The sequence below is a fragment of the Pholcus phalangioides genome, unplaced genomic scaffold (assembly GCF_987345545.1).
Source record: "Pholcus phalangioides strain wild (caught in Gottingen) unplaced genomic scaffold, Ppha-v1.0 ptg000037l_1, whole genome shotgun sequence".
Lineage (NCBI taxonomy): Eukaryota > Metazoa > Arthropoda > Arachnida > Araneae > Pholcidae > Pholcus > Pholcus phalangioides.
Window position 1 is genome coordinate 4,133,436 of NW_028301624.1, and position 22,484 is coordinate 4,155,919.

A 22,484-nucleotide genomic window follows, 5' to 3' on the forward strand; every position below is an offset into this window, starting at 1 on the left:
CCTTTTTGTTTCGTTTACCATTATGATAGACGAGACATTTTGGAAGTATTTCATACCTGAGGGGTGCTCGTCTTGAGTTTTGCTAGGAGAAATTTTGATTTTACGCTCAATTCTGCAGGTGCTCGGGTCCGTACTACAAACATTTAGTGCTCGATACCGCTGTGCCAGCCTACTGATCTCGAAGCTTCTTTATCATGCTCATTTTTTTTTTCTTTTTGCAAGATTTTCTTCGTTTCGCTTTAATGGGCTTATTGAGCTCCTCAATTAATTAATTGAGGAGCTTATTTTCAAGAGTCCACTTTGCTTTCCACTTTTTCTAAATTTACAGTATAAGTAATAAATATATATCTACTCTATAATATAAAATCAGAAACTCGTAAAGGGCAAGTTTCTATGCAATGGAAATTGGTGACGTTTTTATGTGACGAAAATCTGTTACGTTTTTGTGTTACGGACGTCGGTTACGATTTTGGGTCAAGTTTTCATTTAACTCTTGCATATCGAGACCCATTTGACCCATCGGGACTAAGTTATTGTGTATGTATTTATTTATTATACAATAATGTTGCCTGAGGCCTAAACATGAGAATGCGGTTGTGGTGACAGAAAAAAAGTTTTACATTTTTCGAAAATATATATGGCGTGGGTGAATCAACGATAGTGGAGGGGAATGAGTTCCAGTTAGAAATGGTATGCGGAAAAAAGCTAAATTTAAAGCAGTCGGTGGAAGCGGAGATATAGGGTTTATTTTAAGTGGATGATCAAGTCTGCTGGAGATATATGTTGGCTTGGAGATGATACCGATGGTATCGAAATTTAAATGTCCATGAAGAATTTTGAAAAGCATGGTTAATCGAGAAAAAAGACGGTGAGTACTTAGAGGGAGAAGATTAAGTTCGCGTTTAAAGTTCAGTGGCAGACACATAGGAGGACCAACTGTCATAGATAAAGCGGATGGATTTGTTTTGCATTGATTCCAGCTTCTCGATATTGCTAGCAGTGTAGGAGCCCCAAATTTCGGAGGCATAGGAGAAGACTGGAAAAATATAGGTTTGATAACAGAGGAGTCTAACATCGCGAGTAGAGTGTTTAAGGTTGCGGCGAAGGAAAAAGAGTTTATTGAGACATTTTTGATAGATATAATCGATGTATTTATTCCAGCACAGGTATGCTGAAATGATAACACTCAGGTATTTATATTGAGAAACCTGGGATATGGGAGAGTTACTAATGGAGTATGAAAATTCGAAAGGTGAGAGTTTACGTGAAATTCTCATGAGAACCGTTTTAGAGATGTTGAGCAATTGAACGTTTAAGCCGAGTGTAGAAAGTTTAAAAAGTAATTTATCGTGGGGGACATTGTCATATGCTTTTGAGAAATTCAAGAAAATGACATCAGTTCCTAAGTTTTTATCGATAGCTTCCGATAGGTCATGGATGAAAAGGGCCAATTGAGAAGAGGTGGAGGGAGAACGTCTAAAACCATGCTGATTAGGGAAGAAAAATTTTATGGAGTCAAGATGGGCGCGGATTTCCTTTGCTATGATGTGTTCAAGAATCAAGGTGAAGTGATAGCAATAGGTCTGAAATTGAGGGGATTGGTAAGAGGTCCAGATTTGTGAATTGGAATGATTTTGTTAATTTTCCAATCAGAGGGTAGAATGGAGGAATTTAGAGAAACATTGAAAATAATCAAAAGACAGTGATTTCTTCAGCACGGAATTTGAGAATGTAGTAAGGGATTCCATCCGGACCCAAAGAGCGAGGTTTGAGTTTTTTTAATCATTTTACGATGCCCTCCGTAGAGAAAAAGATTGGGTTAGAGTAATGGAGTCAGTGAATGAATATTGTGAGAGGAGGAGGATCCAATGAGAAAACTGAGCAGAATGCTAAATTGAACTCAGTGGCGATATCCACTGGAGAAAAGACATCTTTAGTTGGAGTTTTGAGAGATGGGGAGCCAGCTGATTTGGGACGGAAGAAGTTCCGAAACTTAGAGGGATTGGTTTTGAGATAATTTGGGAAAGAATGAGGAAGTTATTTAGTTTTTTTGAAAAGAGATGAGGTCTTTAAGATTTTTGGTGTAGGCAGAAGTTGCGGATTTAAGTGAATAGGATTTATTTACTTTGTATTTGAGAGCGGTACGGCGAGAAAAATTCGCCGTACCGCTCTCAAATACAAAACATTTTCGAGCGGGAAAAAAACATTTTTTACGAACCGGGAGAAATCATCAGAGCTCAATCCTTCTTCATATACCATTCATTATTTCACCTTTAGTAATTTGATAATTTTTTGTTACATCATATTTCACTTGAAAATTCAGCTCCAAATTAAATATTTAATTTCAGAATAGAAGTAGAAGTTTAAAAAACACAATTGTGAAAAGTTTATTTTTTCTTGCCGAAATCGAAAATTAACTTTGACGCATCTTTTGCGTTCACGGTTTGTTTTGACTTTGGGTTACTTCGAAAAAGCTCATCTGACAAACCTGATTGCCAATTATTTCTCAACGGATGGATGCGTGACTCCATCTCTAGTGATTGATAGCTCCATTACTAGAATCAGACCTGGTGCAATGATAACACACCAAGAGGTAAGAGCTGAAAGATTAAGATCAAAGATTAAATTAAATTAAGATCAAGCTCAGCTTGCCAACGTAGACAATAAAACGTTACTTTTCTGCCTATAAGTTGTCTATCGTTACTTTCCGAACAACCCTTGGAGATTATATGAGCCAAAGTTATGATACGGAAGGCCACGTACAATGACTGCGACTGCAGGCAAGAGGATTATGAGAATGGCGTCTATTGTCAAGAAATGTCTTTGCATCCGATAAAATGTAGAATTGATCGCAAAATATTTGTCAACAATTCGTCGTACGTTCAAAAAAGATCACAAGATATGAGATTTTTATTTTTTTTGTAGTTGATGTGCTTGAAAGTGATATTGGATGTACTAAATTTTATTCTATACAAAAATTTAAACGTTTTTAGGACAAATAAAATTTAATTTGTCGGATGGTCGACGCGTTTCGGCTCAAGCTCTACAATGGAGAGACACCATCATCAAGACCTCGTGATCAGAAATCACACAAATGAGTCGTGGAGGGGTGATGTTTATGTCTGGTCGTCCGGAGAGTTCGCCTTTGTAATTGATTTTCTGCTTCCATGTGGTCTTTGGATGCGAATTGGGGCGCCATCTGTTGCAAAGTGGTGAAAATTCTGTCTCGACTGAGGTTAATAAAGCCTGTCCAAGCTGATGAAATAGGTAGCGTGTTTCTTCCATCATTAACAGGGAAATTCTGGCAAGTTCTGATGAAGTATCCCTCGAGAAAATTCAGTTCGGAATTATGTGTTGCTTTTTTAAAAAGACACGCTTTATTAAAATCAAAACTGCGTGGAAATTGTCAACAGTAATACTGTATTATATACTGTTTTTTACTACTTACCCGCATGAGGCCATCCACTAGAAGAGAACGAGAGCGCACTAATATAAGACGCTCGTAGCCTTCAGAAAGTCCATTTTCAGTCAGCCAATTACCTCCTTACAACGTGATTTCGACGTGTACTTCCTCGGTTGCTCAACCGTTAATGTCTCGTGGAAACTCTGCTTCTTTTAACAGGTCGTAGTGTAACGGAACTTTTCAAACTTGCACGTGGCCCCGGCGTGGACTTATTCGTGTGAATAAACAGCCTTGATGAGGCTCGAGCTCCCGTGGAAAAGATTCGACTTTCCTATTTTCTCTTCTTTTTTCTATTTCGGCCACCAGGATAGGCCAATCTTAATTTCTAAACTTTCTCAATATCCTAATTCACTGAATTCTTTCAAGCGCCATACTATATGGCACATCAGTAAAGGTAAGTTGTGGCTTACAATCTTACAGGCGTAAACATGAAGGTCTGTCCCATCCGTCTGCCCGCTCCTGGTCAGGCCACTAGCGATTTCGAAGCCTTGAGCAAGCTAGCGAAACTCGCTCTTGAACATGACGATATACGTCAGATATAAGAAAAACGTCTGATGTCGTTCTTGGGACTTTACTTAGCTGACTATGGCAATCGTCTTCTTCTTGTTGAGGACAAATGTAGCGTTGCTACAAATTTCAGCACCGTTATGGCACACTATGAGGATTACTTAGCTGATGAGACGAATACGTCTAACTTAGATGAACTCCTCAAGTATTCTGTTTGTTTCTTTCTCGAAATCGATGAGGCTCCCTGTAAGCACACGCTTGCATCCAAATTCAAGGCCCAGGAAAATTCCACGGTATCATCGCCGCTCATTAGCAAGTCTTCTCTTAGAAGTGCAAAGAAGGCTAAAAAGAAACACAATAAGTCGCAGGATTCTGTCCCAAAGTTGGTTTCTCATTCTCAATCTGTCCCAGATGACGACAGTAATTTCCCCTGTGCTTCCAATGAAGCCCCTTGTGAGGTGCTATCACAAAGTGAGGATGAAGATGGGAATCGTAGAATACAACAATCGGACCAAGGCGGCAGTAGCATGGCACTACAGGATCTCATTAGCTCAGAGGATAAGGGTAATGAAGATGATATAGCTAATTAAGATATTGATCTTACCGGTTTTCAGAAGGTGACCCACACTAAGAAAAAAGACAATATCCCTCCTGTCATGTTGAATAAATGGACGGGTTGGCATGAGCACTATCCTAAGATCGTTGATATGTGCAAGCACAAACCCGAGGTTAAATCGGGTGCTAATAAGATGTCAGTTAAATTCTTTCACACTGATGATATTCGTAACTGTACAAAGCTCTTTAATGAGCTTGGTTTTGAGTATCATACTTTCCAGGTGGAGGTTGAACGTCCACTAAGAGTGGTTATCAGAGGGCCTCCAGTAAACATGGAAGTTACTAGCATACAAACGGCTCTTATTAGTGAGGGTCATGATGTTGGGAAAGTAAGCCCAATGAGACACTTCAGAACCAAGAGATTCATGCCCCTGTTCATAATTGAAACGGGAAAAGGAAATAGTGGAATATATAAAATTAAGGAGTTGATGGAGCTTCCAGTCACAATTGAGAAACTTAGGGGTGGCCCTGGAAAATTAATGTGTAGAAAATGTCAGAGGTTTGGCCATTCTGCCCAGACCTGTTTTAATTCTGCAGTCTGTGGCATTTGCGCACAAAAACACAGGGTTCAAGATTGGCCCCAACACACGAACAAAGCGCATGAAAACAAGTGTTCTCGTTGTGGTCTGGAACACAGAAGCTCATTTCAAGGATGTCTGAAGTGGCCCTGGCCTAAACCTAAGACCCTCTCTTTCACTCCTTCGGATGAAAACGCACCTCAAGTAGAAAAAGAGGTTAATCTCATAGACTTCCAAGATAAAAACAAGGAAGCAAACACTCAGCCCAGGGTAAGTTTTTCCGATGTGGCTCAGCCTAAAAAGGCGGTAAACAAAATCCACAAATTTGTGGGAGCGCTGAAGAAACGTCCTATCCCTCATACTTTGAGTGGGGGACATGCTTCAACAATGACCTCAACAACGGAGGCCCAGGACCCACTGGTCCCATCACTGATCGATGTAGAATCACAAGGGCCGTCGAAAAAGGTTGTTGAGAGGAACGAGGACACTATTGAGCATGACGCAAATGACATTGCTACTGCTCTAACAAACCATCACAAAATACCACCTTCCAAAAGCTTAAGGGTACCACTGAAGAGAAAGATAAGTTCGCAGTTATCCGGCAGAGCTTTATAGAGGTTATCCTATTGGCCAAGAAAATCTAATTCACTCATCACTTTCTGCTTTTTCGAATCTCAAACACTAATACGATAGCAATTAGTAACACCACTTTTACAACGGCTCCTAAGCCTTTTAGAATCATCAGCTGGAATGCTGACGGAATCCACAATAACCGCCATGAATTGCGTGAAACTATTGATGAATTTGACCCGGATGCGGTTCTCATACAAGAATCGTGGCTTTCACCGGCACGCAACTTCGAAGTCCATACATATGAATGCCATAGGCTTGACCGCCCCAACCTACCTGGAGGGGGTGTCCTTATTCTTATCAAGAGGAATTTTCATATTGAGACAGTTGATCTTCCTACACCCACAACTTGTGAGGCCATCGCTATTACGGTACATCACCCAAATCAACAACCGATGGTAATCTGTTCCTTCTACAAGCCACCACGCTTTCGACTCGATATCACCTTAGTAAAAGCGATATTTAGAAGTAACGGTAATAAGCCCATATTTGTAGCTGGTGATTTCAACTCTAAAAGCCAACTTTTCAATAGCAACACAACAAATCAGGATGGTAGGATGCTCGCAAATTTTTGTCATTCAAATATGATTGATGTTCATGCGCCGCAATCATCTACACATTACCCCTACAACCTTCAGCATAGGCCAGACGTACTTGACTTTGGTTTGACAAAAACCTTCTACACGCAGTCACCATTGAGGTACTCAGTGCTCTCGGATCTGACCATAATCTGGTACTATTCGAGATTGACAGTGGTATCACTTATGAAATTCCATACATGCTTCGTACAGATTGGACCAACGTCCGTACAACACTGGAAAATGAACCGGTCATTGAGATCAATAGTTTGACAAAAGAGAGCATTGATATAGCAGCAGAAAAAATTACTGAGGTAATTCAAAATGCCGTAAATAATTCGACAAGGCGCATTAAGCCTTTTAAAAATTATGGCATCCCTGAGGTGTTAAAGTGTAAAATTAACTTCAAAAATCAACTCCGAAGACGAGTACAGCGTACGAGAGATCCCAATCTCCGTAACATGCTGAACCGTATATCCAGAGAAATAAGAAACAGCCTCAAGGAATATCACTCTCAGAAGTGGGATGATTTTCTTGATGAGGCTGATGTATCGGATGGGTCTCACTGGAAATTAATTAGAATTTGCAAGCCCAGAGCCATCAACATCAACAGAATACATGGTGCAAATGGTCTTGTATACACTGATGAAGAGATAGCGGAGTCATTCGCTAATACATATGAAGACCAGTTTTCACCAAATAGTAACCAACCGCCTATTGTAGAAACACACTTTGAACAGGTGGTTAACAACTTTCTACAAAACAACTAGCCACATAACATCATGACGGCTGCTCCCACTGATCGTAAGGAGATCCTCGAGATAATTAAAGGACTTAAGGTATCCGACTACCTTTCTTGTCACTTTTCTTTAAAATGCGTCTGGAGTGAACTTTAAATACATTTTTTGATAGGAAGTGTCTCGAAATGGTGAAAACAGTGACAAATTTTGGTCTATCTATTATATTTTCTGTGAAAAAGTCGTTTTTATGTCAAATTTTAGACAAAATTCATGTGATATTCGAAACACGATTGCAAAAAATTTTATTAATGAAATGCTTTGTAATTTTCACAGTGCATTTAGCTAGTAATGCTACATGTTATGAACCAAAATTTAAAGGATTGCATGATATGTTCATAAGTTACAACAAAATAGGTTTAAGTACGTGTGAATTTTTTGAAATTTCAACCTACATTTTGTCTATAAAACTCTGTAATTCAAAACATATATGTGATAGACCTTAGATTTTGGTTCGTAACCTCAACAATATATAGCAAAATATCACATTAAAATTTCGTAATGATGCAATGAATAGATTTTTGAAAATCATGTCACAAAGTCAAGTAAACTGATTATTTAACGTATTACTTGTATGTAAAAACGCAACACTAAAGTGAACATAACTTTGATTCTAAGCATCATATAAACGAAACAAGGCCTGTTTTGGAATCACAACAAACAGGGCTTTTATTAAAAAAAAAAATGGAAATCCATATTTTCTTCCAAAATGACGTTTTCAACGTAGTCGGATATTGTCGGAGTTGTCAGAAAAAAAGGCCCCTGGGTTTGATAATATTACTAACACAGCTTTGAAGATACTTCCATATAATATTATCACCCCATTAGTAAACATCTTTAATGGTATGTTAAAAATTTGTCATTTTCCGTATAGCTGGAAACATGCCATTATTAAAGTCATTCCAAAAACTAGGGAGATAAGTCTATTTGCGAATGATTTTCGCCCGATCAGCTTGCTTCCGGGATTGACCAAGATTTTTGAACGAGTTTTTAAGGCGAGATTATCTTTGTATCTCGAGGATAACAGCTTTATCCGAGATGAACAACATGACTTTCATAGCGGACATTCTTGTGTAACACAACTGGTCCGTGTTGTGGAGTACATACAGGATGCTTTCATCCACAAGGATTATGTAGCATGTTTTGATTCAGACATACAGAAGGCCTTCGATAATGTTAAGCACTCAACACTGATTGCCATTATGATACTTAGAAGGTTTCCTTCCCACTTTATACATATGGTTCACAGCTACCTCAGGGATAGGACATTTCAGGTCCGTATCAAAAACGCCCTCTCCACCAGACGTCCACTAAAGGTATCTATTTGTCAAGGGTCGGTAATTGGCCCAATACTCTTCAATATTTTTATTAACGATTTTCCTGCTCCACAAAGAGGAATCTTAGCTTCTTATGCTGACGACTCGAAAATCCTTATGGTATCTAGGGACCCTCAGCAAGCTCTGAGGAACTTGCAAGAAATGGTCCGAAGGGTCGAGATCTGGTGTCAGCTACATGCAGTGGTCTGAAACGAGGGTAAATGCAACTTTATATGGTTTGCAAGGAGACAACTCCCTCCGAACACCACTATCACAGTGGGGCAGACCATATTACAACCCAAGTCTCAGACAAAATATCTTGGTGTTATTTTGGATAAAAAGCTCAGTTTCAAAGCTCACATTCATGAGGCAAAAGTTCGAGCCGCTAAGACTGCAGGACTTCTAAACAGAGTCTGTTACACACGCTCTGCACTTAGCCTCAAAAACAAAACCATTATGTACAAGTCAGTCATTAGACCAATTATGTGCTATGCAGCACCATGCTTTTCCACAGCGAAACCCTCTGTCATCAAACAATTACAAGTGCAGCAAAATAAAATACTTCGGCGATATACCGGGGCACAATGGTATATCAGAAATCTTGACATAATGAAGGATGTGAACATTGAAACCATACATGACTACTTAGTCAAACTATGTAGAGGATATTTCGATAGAGCTGAAACATCAGAATATCAGCACATAAGAGACATCTCGCCTTATCCTGCGGTAGAGGTGTTGAGGTTTCTTCGACCTAAGAACATACTGGCCTGATATGGCCCAATGAATTGGTTTAGTTTTGTAAAAAGTGTAAATAGTTCTAATTCTCTCTTCATTGATTGGAAGCATAGTGTTGCATATATACTGAACGCCTACCAATATTTATCGCATTTAATCTTGTATCCACATGTAATCATATATATTGTATTCACGCCATTTATTAGAATGAACATATATATACTCTTTTGCAACCATTAGGTGCAGTATTCCACTTTTTTGTCAATTATTTGCTGAGATAATTGACTGATTTTGTAATTGTATATAAAATGCGTTCTTGAATTCCTCCTCCTTCGGACATAGCTCTAAAAATTTCAAATTTCTGTGATAAGTAAGCCACAACTTACCGAATTCATTTTTTCTAATATGATCTGAATTAATTTGACGTATACTGACTCTCTGAGTACAGCATGGGCTGTAAATTTTATTATCTTTTATTGACACGCCTCTTATACACTTACACTCACACACTCAACTATAATACAAACAGCTTCTTAACTTCTTCATCCAGCTCGTACGGAGCAGCATCAAACAGGGAAGCTTATGGGAAGTCTTACATTTTCTCAGGGCGTACCGAGTCTTTATCTACCTCAGTCAGTCAGTTGTCAACAGTGCTGGGCAACAGCCGAACTATTTGTCTGCCACCTCTCTCAACATGCTTTCGGTGTTCGAGAACCCAACATTTCGTAATTTTCAACACAACACATTTTTGCGCTTGGATTTAGAGACGAACGGTCGCATTTCTTGGTGCTCTTCGACGTCAGTTTCATAACGTCAACGAGGATCTACGGAGTTTCGCCGGATCATCAGATTCTACGGTGCTCTGGGTGCCCTGCTTCGGTTTTCGTCATCAACGATGTATCGACTTGCTGTTTGTGTTGGTTTCTTCTGATGGCGGTTTTTTTTCGGCGGGAAATAGTGTGCATCGAGTGTCAGTGCTACAGTGAAGCCGTTTGTTGTGTTCCCAGTGATTACGTCTGCCCCTTTTCCCCTGTTGTGCTTTTTGTTACAGGTTATCCAGTTGGATTTTCTCAGGTGAGTTCTATTCATTTTGTAAGTGCTCAAGGGGTCCAATCTGTCCATTCTCAAATGTGGATAATATTCATGTTGTCAAGAAACTGTGTTCTCTAGCTGAGGAATATCATGATTCCCCAGATCAAAAAGAGAAATTTGAGAAACTGGTTTTTAACTGGTTAAAAATTAGCTATGAAGAGGGTAACTCCCTGAGTAATAATGATGATTGTGAAATTGCAAGGAAACTTGAAGTTTTTTCTGTATATGTTGTATTGTTGGAATCTTCTCCTGATGAGGAAGACTTATGCATGAAAAAATGTTGAGAACAACTCAGTTATTTTTTGAGGAGGTCAATGCAAGCACCTACATTCATAGTAGTAAGCTTAGATTTAAGTCGGTGGTTCCTAAAATCAGTGAAAATCATGTGACTCGTGCCCAAGGCGCAAGAAAAACAGGGTTAAAAAGAAAAATTAGAAAAAATAAGGACCTTGTTGATGAAGTAAACAAACTGGATATCAGTCCGGGAAACAGTCCTGATAAGGCAGCTGCCCAACACCTTATGACTAGCCCCTCTAACCTGGCAGGTATGAATAAAAATAGGGGTACCCACAAAAAATTAGAATACGTTTCTGTCACATCGTCTTGCTCTAGTAGTGATACTTGCGATACATGCTCCTCTGGCTCCACGGTAAGCAGTACCTCTACTGAATCGTCTGAGCAACTTTCGCCTGAAAATAAGAACATATTGGCGGACCCAATAGACCCTAGTGAATACACGCTACCCATACTAAATATTCAGAATAGTACTTTGAACTTTACGATGGATGACACAGTTGCTACTGCAACTAATAATAATATTTCTGGTGTTAACTCGGCACCTTCTACACCTAATTTGTTGATGGAGAATATCTCAGATACCTCTGAGACAAATGAACTCTGTCAAGTGTTGGCGGAACAATCAGATTGTAGTAAGGACACGCACAGCACACCCATACATTCAAACTCAGCTGTATCTATGGATACCATTGCAAATAGTAAGCCATTCGATGGTAATGACAAATGTGAAGAGATAACTGACAGTAATGATGGATTTTCAGTGGTGATTAGAAAAAAAGGGAAAAAGTCTGGCGACAACACAACGAACAATCCACAACTCTTACACAACCCACAGGTTAGGGATTCCTCACCAAATACAGACTCTGATGGTAATGACAATGATAACGAAGGGTTCATTACAGTAACAAAAAACAGAAAAAAAGAGTAATATACCCCCAACAATACTTACTGACTGGGGCAATAACTGGCTACAAGACTTCAGTGAAATCAAAGTCAAATGTGAATTTCCTCCCCAACAGAAGCCAACTGGGGAAAGCATGACCTTCCAGGCCTTTTCTGAGAAAGATCACAGAACAGTCACTAAGATATTTGACGAGAAAAAATGCAGATATCACACCTACCAAACTAGAGGAAATCGAACAATCAATTTCGTAATTAGGAGGTCTTTCAGCAAACATAAAACCTCAGGAAATAGCTGGGGACCTCCTAAAACAGGGGTTCCCAACTGTTTAGGTCACAAACATGAATAATTATTCTTCTGGTAGAATACTATCGCTATTTTTAGTAGAGGTGAGAATTGAAAACAAACAGTTTGCAAATGTGAAAAACATAGGTGATATTCCGATCAACATTGAACGGTATAGGGGTAACCAAGTGTCCCTTCAATGTAGGAACTGTATGCTGATGAGGCACAGCTCCTATTTCTGTAGAAATCTACCTGTATGTTCGTTCTGTTCAGGTAACCACGAGACCAGAATCTGCGTTGTAAAAGGCGACAAAAAATACCTGAAGTGTTTTTTCTGTGGAGGAAGCCATACGGCCAGATTTTCAGGCTGCAGCTCTAGACCCGGATTTGCAAATAAAAACACACGTACTTTTTTACCACTTATACCAGCTGGTATTAAACCACCAATACTTGACGATTTTCCAACTCTAGTTGGGCAAGATGATGACAATTACAACATTAGGTTCAATTCATTATTCGTTAGGTCTAAACAAGGTCAGACCATAGCAACCCCAAGTATTCCCTCTCCCTCACAGGCGAATGCAGAAAGGGAAAGATTAGAATTACTTTACAAACAGGAAGAACTGCATAACATCATACGAAAAAGCCCGCACTCACTAGGTTGTGGGAAAACACACAGGTCTGCAGATGAATGGAAGGTTGAACTGCAAAAAATCTTACATCGCGATGTACTGCATGACATTATCACTCACACTGAGGAACTTGACATGAGCGGTGTTGAGCTAGCAGAGGAAGAGACAAATCACACCTCCGATGAGAGTAATGAAGTGCAGAATCAAAATAAACAAAAATCTGAAAACTCTGGTACTCTGACTTCAAATGACAAGTTGCAAAACACTGTGAATTCACATATTCACATAATATGCACAACTCACTCATTGATAAATTTGGCAGCATATTAGAGTGACTCTGGGAAGATTCAACTGATTATCTCAACTTTGATTCAAATTCTCGATCAGCCTAACAATAGTTCAATTAATTATTACCCCCCCCCCCTGTCCTGGAAATAATACTGGCATGGAATGCAAACAGCTTAAGAGGAAGTACAAAAGAAATTTTCAAACAAACACTTTTTGATCACCAAATGGATATTGCACTGATAAGTGAAACTTGGTTATTACCCAGTAATAAGTACGAAATAAATGTATATCAATATATCAATGTATAAGAAGGGATAGACTTCACAATAGGGGGGGGGTGGAGTCGCACTGTTCGTGAGGAACAATATCCCCTTTCAGCAACATATAATCTCTGACTCATCTGATATTGAAGCAATGGCTGCTACCATTTACGTGAATGGAATAGCCATGAGATTTTGTGCTATTTACATATCCCCGAATAACACTCTGGATATGGAACTCCTAAAAGAAATTTTTAATACAACTATACCAGTCCTGGCCATAGGCGACTGGAATTGTAAATCCTCTCGTTTCCACTCTAGAACACCTAATAGACAGGGCAGAATTTTGAGGAAATTCGGCTTGGACAATTTTTTGGAGGTTGTATCGTCACCGGAGCCCACGCACCATCCCACCACAAAACGTTGGAACTCCGGATGTCATTGACTTCGGTATTGCAAAGAACTTTTTGCACAATATTCATATGCATGTAAAACCCTTACTCTCATCACCACATAACCCACTTTTTCTCACTATAGACTTTCTGATCCCAAGGAAAAAATTGATATGGAATCAAATCGACTGGGCCCAGTACACAAACAAACTAGAGGATTTACCAGTCATTGAGCTTAATGACCCAAGTGCTCTGGACATAGACCAAGCAGTTGATCATGTCACTGCTGTAATTAACAGCACAATTAAAGAGGTAACGACAGTAAAGCGGAACTCCAAAAATAATTTTGGACTTACAAAAGAAATACTTGAAAAAATTCAACACAAAAACAGAGTTAGGAAGGGATGGCAAACCTATAGGGGCAACTTGGATAAAATCATCTTAAACAAACTACAGAAAGAAATCAAAAAAGAGGTTTTGCAAATTATGTTAACGAAAGGTTCTCCGATTTTATTGGTAATGCTACAGCTGAGAATGGGGGCCTCTGGAGGGCTTGGAGAATTTGTAAGCCTAAAAACACAAGACTTAATAAAATACAGACCCCGGCTGGGAATACAGTATTTACTGACCAAGAGATAGCAGACACTTTTGCAGAAGTATACGAAAATCAGTTCTCTAGAAATTTCAATCAACCAGTAAATACATACCAAAGATTAAGACACAAGGTGGCTTCTTACCTTTACAACTCTGCAAATTCACCTCAAGGGCACATGGACTTAACCACAGTTAATGAAATCCGTGACATTATCAATCATTTGGATGTCAAAAAGGCTGCTGGTATTGACGGTATTAGGAACAAAGCCTTGTGTTTACCAGTCAGTATTGTAGAATCTATCAACAATATATTTAACTCGGCTATACAAAACAACTATTTTCCCTTCCCTTGGAAGAAATCAGTAATTAAGGCAATACACAAGCCTAGTACTGACCTATTAATCGCATAAAATTACAGACCGATTAGCCTTCTTAGTAATCTCAGCAAAGTATTCGAGAGAATCATTGCTCCCAGGCTAATACAGCACATTGACGCCAATAACATCATAAGACCTGAGCAGCATGGATTTAGTTCACAGCATTCATGTTTCACTCAGCTTTTAAGAGTGTCAGAATTCATTACAGATGCCTTTAACAATTTTGACCACGTTGCTTCTGATTTCCTTGACATCTCTAAAGCTTTCGACCGTTGTGATCATGTTACACTTCTGTCCAAGCTAATCGATCTTAATTTCCAATCTCATTTTATTATATTTTTCTACAATTACCTTCTAGGCAGAACATTTCAGGTAAAAATTCAAGATAGTCTTTCTGCTGTTAAACCCATACAGGCTTCTGTCCCTCAGGGCAGTGTACTGGGTCCACAATTGTTCCTTTTATACATAAACGATATCCCTGCTCCACAGAATGAAACAATTGCGCTTTTTGCGGATGACTGTGCAGTTTTATGCAGCAGCAGAAATGCATCACAAGCTGTGGAGAACTTATAGGATACAATTGACAGTATTGAATACTGGTGCGACAAATCAGCTGTCAAATTCAATTTTGCAAAATGCAAATTTGTGTGGTTTACTCGTCACCGCAAACTTCCTAGGCAACCACTGTTTATTGGCGATCAAATTTTAAGACCAGTGAGCCAGGTTAAATACTTGGGCTGTACACTAAACAAGAATCTTTCCTTCTCATCTCATATTGAGTTTGTCAAAAACAAAACCAACAGAGTAATGGGAATGTTGAATAAGATCACGTTCCCACAAGCCAAATTAACGCTCCAAAACAAAATCATTCTGTTTAAATCAATCCTCAGACCCACCCTCTTATATGCGTCCCCTGCTTGGGCTCATGCCTGTAAGATGAACATTAAGAATTTGCAAACTGTGCAAAACAAGATCCTCAGAAGATTCACGAAGGCGCCATGGTTCATCAGAGGGGCGAATATTAGAAGGGACTTGGGCATTCCCCACATATTCGATTATATTCAGACCCTAAATAAAGATCAATTTGATAGAATGAAAGAATCCTCATATCATCATCTTGCAGATATTGTGGACTATAATATACATGAAATAAGGAAATATAGGAGGCCACAGCAAATATTTCACTTAAATTTTAATACTCTTTAGCTGCCTTCTTGAATGTAAAAGGTATACAGCTGTATATTCCGTTGTTCATATTTTGTGTTTGAGAGTCATCTCTTGTGTTCACTTGAATTCATGTATATAACTAATTATTTTTTCATATTATTTTTAATCGTATTGAGCACTTACTGAACAGAACTCTGTTGTGTGTAAATAATAATATTGTTTGCATTGTGAATGGAACTTTTTGAATTATTGTAGCATCTCTTGTAAAATGTGTTCTCATTGGTACATTTCGAACAGTTTATCCCTCATTGAGTGTGTGCTTGATGACTAGAGGGGTACTAACGCCCAAGGAAAGCTCTACTTCCACAGCAGTTATCTACTGAACTCTTACATTAATAGCAGGAAATTCTACTTAATATTCGGACAAATTCATTTTTCATTTTCGTATGTGAGGTTTTTGCGCTGCGACCCCCATGCAGTATTTTTCCCCCTCTTTTTCCCCTCGAATAGAATCGAATGGTGTTTTCTGGTAGTGTGCTATGGTGATTTCGGCTGTTCGGTTGTTGGTTGTGGTTTCAAAAAAAAAAATCTCTGGCTTAAATTCGCTTAGCCTGGCTTGCTCAATTTGACCAGTTGATTTGACTCAATTTGACTCTCTCTTTTTCCGTCTTCTCTTCTTCATCCACTTTTTGCTTTCCATTTTTTTCTTTCCCTCTTCATAGGCCTTCCTGGCCATTTCGTATGCCGACAGTCGTCCCTTTTTGGATGGGAATCAGCTAAATATTCTATTCTGGTCTGGTGTTCGAGAACTCGAATATTTAGATTTCTCCTGAGAGGGGGGCAGACAAACAGTTCGGCTATTGCCCAACGCTATTGCATAGCTGATAACTTTTGAAAATGAAAATTAGGGAAATTTTCTACGAAAACCACCCCCAAATTAATACAAAAGGGATTTTTCCAAATAAAATAGGGATTTTCCACCTATAGAAGTTACACTGTAGGGAATAAAATCCGTACTCAAAAATTGAAGTCAAATAACATAAGGATTTTCCCCACACATGTAAGTTAAACCCTTGGGAACAAAATCCCTACATAAAAAACAAGTAAAATTGGATACCAAAATTTCAATGGTGATCTAAAGCAGCATTTACAAAAAGAATATCAAAAATTTATTTTAAAACACATAGTTAGACTAAATACAGCCTCTTCAGAAAAAGTACTTTAATGTAAATTTATTACTCAAATGAGGGAATGGTCTCTTTTTTAAAAGAAAAGTGAAAGGACTTTTAACAAGAAAAGTTTTTAGAAAAAAATTGGATCGAAAACATTTACAGGAAAATAAAAATGCCATGCAAAGGTTTGACTTAAAAGTGAAGTTGTGCATGTGTAGCAGACTTAGCTTTCTTCAGAAATTCATCACTGAAATCTTTTTGAAAGCACTTAGTTTTCTGACAATGTTTAGCTACAAGTAAACTTTCCAGGTTCTCATTAGAAAGAGATGATCTAAAGTCAGTTTTTATTTTTCTAACCTGACTGAAAATTCTCTCACATTCAGCATTGGAATGAGGAATTACAAGTATGGACAGCATCACTTTGGATAGTCTTTCATAATTTTTTCCCCCGATTGCATTTGTGATGTTACCAATCCGTGTCCATTGAACATCAACTCGTTTTTCGTGATTTAACAAGTCAGCCAAATCTTCCATCTGCAATTCACAGAACTGTGACTCTAAATTATCCAAGACCTTTTTTTCATAGTTTCATCTTCTTTCTTAAATGAAACGACAGGAAACTTTTCAACAAAATACTTGACCTTTGAAAAATCAGAATATGAAATAGTTGCTGGATTTACTACTTCAGCATTGACCAAAACGTCTGAATTAAGAGGGAAAGTGTGATAAATGTAATCCAAAATAGAAACAAAATATTTTCTTACATTCAAAAAGAAAAATGCTCTATTTCTGTCTGGCAAAGACGAAACTAAGTTTGAAGTTAGACTGCCAATGACAATCTCAAGATCTTTTTTTTGGTTTTCAGGATTATGGTAATCCACAAGCAGTGGAGATTTTTTTTCCCTTTACAACATTTGCTTTTTACACAAATTTCGAGAGCAACTTCTTAAAAAAATGTATAATCATTTGTCGTAAAACATGTATCAAAGGATACTGTGACTGTGAAATAGAGCAAAACATTTCCAATACAGGTATGATATTTTTCAAGAACAAACAGAATGCCTTATTCAGATCTGATAAAAGAAATTGAAAGACACGCTCTTTTCGATTTCTGGGTGTATCAATTTTTTGTCATTTTGTTTTGATTTTGTAATTGTTCACTCTTTCCCTTGAAATTTTTACTCGAGGCTGTTTTGGAAACTTCAGGAAGTTTATTGAAATTCAAATCTGTATTTGTGATCTCGGTTGTTTCTGATAATTTTTGAACTTTTGGAAAACTATAAGAATCTAAGTTTGTGTCTGTTCTTTTCGTGCAAGTATTTGAAACTTCTTCAGTAAAAAAACTCAACAGTGGGTCCCACTATTCAATCAATCTATTCAAACATCGACCCATGGATAACCACCTGGTTTCGACATTGTTGAGGATTTTTCTCATTTCTGTTCCATGAAATTCCTGGAACTGCTCAAATTTGCTCACTCTCTTTGCACTCCGTTTTAAATAGTAATAAACATCAACTAAAATTTCATCTACATTTACGGGCAAAGAGGCCATTTCTCGTCCAGCAGCCAGATCAGTGAGATGACTCACACAACCCATTACAAAAATTTCACTGTGATGGTCAGTTAAAACTGACGCAACACCTTTGCGATGCCCAATCATCACATTTGCATTGTCACAACCAAGGACAATACAATTTTTTATAGGAATTCCCCTGGACACCAAACTGTCAACAACAAGATTTCCAATGTTTCTCCCGGTTGCATCACCGTTCAAAACAGGAGCACACAATATATCACTTTGAATTTGCAAAGTTTTATCATCGAAATACGTCACAACAATGGGATATAGTTTGTCATCCTTGTTACTACCATCGGTAGCAATAGCAAACGGTTTCTGACGTAAACCCACAATCAATGAAGATTGTTCTTCTGCAGAAATCACGCGAATTATAGCTGTTGCTTTTGTGCGAGCACTTTCATACTTTTTTGCAGTTTCGGAATCCGGAAACATTTTCTTAAGTAGTGGTCCTACGTGATCGGCGCAGCTGACAGGCAAATTGTGTTCAATCAAAAATGATGTGAACAAACATTCATTACCTCAAAATCATCGGAGGGTGGAGTAAAAAAAGCGTCAATTTTTAAACACTGACTTTTTTTAGCACTTGCTTGATGGTTTTTGGATTTCACATGGATGATGATGTCATTCTTTCCACCATGACCGATGTTTATATCTGTAACAAAAACTGTACAAAAAGCAAACGTCGTCCCTTTTCTGGAACGGTTGATGAAAGGAAATTCATCGGAATAAGTACCTTTAAAATTAATTAAATACTTTTTCGGCTTATCAGTATCCACGTTTCGTTACTGCATGTACGTGATTTTAACAACAAAGAGGAAGGTTTGACCATATGCTCGTCACTATAACCTTCAATTATTATCCATGACTATTGACTGCTACGCTATTTCCCTGCACGATAAGATAATTAACTTTTCTTGTTGCCATCGGAGGGTTCACACTGTAAAACTTCCATAAAAAGAAGAAATTCCCACTATTCTCCACTTACTACGCGTGACGTCATTTCAAAAGGGAAAAAGAACAGAAGCAAACGACTCCCCCCCCCCCCAAGAAAATTATTAGGGATTTTTTTCAATGAAGTAGGAAATTTTTAGGGACAATTAGGGATTTTTACAATTTTTTGTAAAAATCTGGGAGATTTAAGAACTTTTTCGGGAGGTCGGGAGATGAAGCTAAAATTCGGGAGACTTGGCAGCTATGCTGTTGGCAACTTTCACGTAATTTTGGTTTTGATAAAGCAACACATAATTCCGAACTGAATTTTCTCGAGGGATACTTCATCAGAACTTGCCAGGATTTCTTCATAAATGTTGGAAGGGACACACCACCTATTTCGTCAGCTTGGACAGGCTTTATTAACCTCAGTAGAGACAGATTTTTCAACACTTTGCAACAGATGGCGCCCCAATTCCCATCCAAAGACCACACGGACGCAGAAAATCAAATACAAAGGCGAACTCTCCGGATGACCAGACAAACATCACCCCTCCACGACTCATTTGTGTGATTTCTAACGACGAGGTCCTGATGACGGCTCTCCATGGTAGAGTCAAAACACGTCGACCAATTAAATTTTATTTGTCTTAAAAACGTGCCAAGTTTTGCATAAATTAAAAAAACCAGGCAAAGTTATAATTTTTATGATAATAAATTTTATTCATTGTCTTAAGTTTCGATTGAAACACCAAGAGGGTTGAGCGAGCAAAAGATCATGGCTCGAATCAGCATCGCCAATGTAGGCAAAGAACAACAATTTTCGTTAATATAAAAAATACGTAATGTATCTTTACTTTAGGAACAGTCCTTAAAGATTATATAAAGCAAACCACACGCGGTAGAAAAAATGCCACACACACCGACTACGACTCATACTTCTTAACCGTTCATGCAACTCGTTGACGTTCCTTTCAATGACAGCGACTGCATGAAGGTGGGTTATAAGAATGGCATCGAGAATCGCGAAAAATGTTTCCACATCAGATAAAATGTAACATTGATCACAAAATATCTATGTCAGCAATTCGTCGTTCAGTCAAAGTGGCAAAATAAGTGTTTCTTGGTTTGAAGTTGATGTGTTTGAACGTGATATATATATTGGGTGCACTATATATTTTTTTATTATTTCAGGTTTCATGTCAAGGGTTTTCCGAGGTCGAGCGGCAAAAATAATGCTAGGATTTTGGATGTTTTACGCGTTAGTTTTTTCGTTAAGCTATTCAAGTCTGATCACATCATTTCTTTCCACGCCGGAGCGAGAAACACCAATTACTGGATATGATTCCTTGGCTGAAGCTTTGAGGAACAATCCCCAGATGAAAATCGCGGTAAACGCAAAAACAGGCATCGCTAATATGATTCGGGTAATATTATCATTCTTTAAAAAATAAAGTTCCCAATCACTTCAGAAAAGATAGGAAAAACTTTAAAAGGTGATATATTGCCACCAATACAAACAATTGTCATCAAGGAATGCTTGGTCTAACATGAAACGCAAACGTGCTCGCGTGTTTCGAAACGGCCGCTCCGCAAACGTTAAAACGGCATTCCTGTTGAAATTTAACAGGAGGGAAAAAAAAGACACCTTGCATGCAAATTTAACCTGGAGAAGAAGAAGAAACCTTATGCAAATCTGCGTCACAGTGAATAAAAGGCACATACGCCCTGTCAAGTTATTCAGCGTGCAACCGTTCTAATAGTTGCAACGTACGGGATAATGACACACTTTAGTAATATTGAAAAAACAGACGTGCCTTTTATTCACTGCGACGCCGATTTGCATAAGATTTCTTCTTCTTCCCTAGGTTATATTTGCATGCATGATGTTCTTTTTCTCCCAATAAATTTCAACGGGAATGTCGTTTTAGCGTTTGCGGAGCGGCCGTTTCAAAACGCGCTAGTGCGTTTGCGTTTCATTTTAGACCATGCATTAATCGATGAAAATTGTTTTATTGGTGTGTACTATCACCTCTCAAAGTTTTTCCTATCTTTTCTGAATCGCCCTGTATATGTACACATATATAAGAGCAGAAATATCATTTGGAGTGAAATATATGTATTATACATATATCCTGTTGGTGAGTGATGGAGGAGTTGAGAAAAATCATGGTTATGCTAGTTAAAATAAAATATTTATTACTATATAATTTAAACTTAACAATTTCAGGACGGTTGTTATTGCGTGTTCATTTCGCGGTGACTGCCAGCGGAAGTGTGTTTTTTGCCAAGAGAGATCAAATCTTGCCAAACATTGGCGGGATATACAACAGAGTATCCCCCAGCGACTTAGTCGCGATTAAGAGAAACAAAGTATATGAAAACAATATATGTGTTACAGCGCAAATAATGTATGAGATATGCGGTATACAAACAAAAACTGTGCATAATGATATTCGTACCATTTGAGAATAAATTTGCAAATCAATAAATATATGTCCATATCATTGAGAAGACCAAACGAAATTTATTGCATACCCTCATTTAGAAAAGAAATATTTCGCAAACATTTTTACTACCTTGCTCCTAAACTATTTAATGCTTTACCGTTGGTAATGCAGAATATATCTAGGTTTGCATCATTTAAAAAATCACTTTTTGAATTTCTAATAGCAATAGACGATATAGATGTATATTTTCAATTATAGAAGCGAATTATATTATTATCCATACGCCTGTAGTTGCCTCATATCAATTGTTATTATATCAAATGTGAACTTGTATATCAGCATAATTATTACAAAAATTAATTTAAAAATTCATTTCATTATTTAATTGTATTTTTTTTTTTTTATTATAAGTTTTGTGTTATTTTTTTTGTTTCTTTCGTCTTTATCTTTAATTAGTTGCTCTGTACAGGCTCAGGCCTCTAGACAACAAACATTGAGATTTCACTGTGTCATGTATTATTTAAATTTGGAAACAAATAAATAAAATATTTTATTTATTTATTTATAATAATAATAAATAGTATGTACGGCAGCTCATAATTTTTGTATTATTTTCAACTACATAGGGACTTTTCATAATATCAGGTGAGCTAAACCTTGAGTTAAACCTATGGAGTGACGATTTTTAAGTTAATATGGTTAATTGAGGATTAGATATGCTTAAAAAATAAAATGTAATTCATCGCATTCTGATGTACGAACAGTGAAACGACCATAAGACGAAAGTGCCGTCATCTATATAAAATTATTTGCACTAAATACTTATTTTCTCATCTGCAACAAATTTATCGTGTTTAATACAAGATACAAATATGAGCAAAGTGTGTGGTGTATGCGAAGGTGTAG

The 22,484-nt window shown here is 37.8% G+C and overlaps 1 protein-coding gene across 3 annotated transcripts in view; it reads left to right on the forward strand.

Annotated features, from left to right (window-relative positions):
* Positions 1 to 22,484, forward strand: part of LOC149065947 (glutamate receptor ionotropic, delta-1-like) — a 188,752-nt gene that overhangs the window by 110,819 nt on the left and 55,449 nt on the right. For all 3 annotated transcript variants that reach the window (XM_089253336.1, XM_089253337.1, XM_089253338.1), the window contains one exon: positions 20,323 to 20,555. In XM_089253336.1, the coding sequence (XP_089109462.1) occupies positions 20,323 to 20,555 (233 nt within the window). The remainder of the gene's footprint in view (positions 1 to 20,322; positions 20,556 to 22,484) is intronic.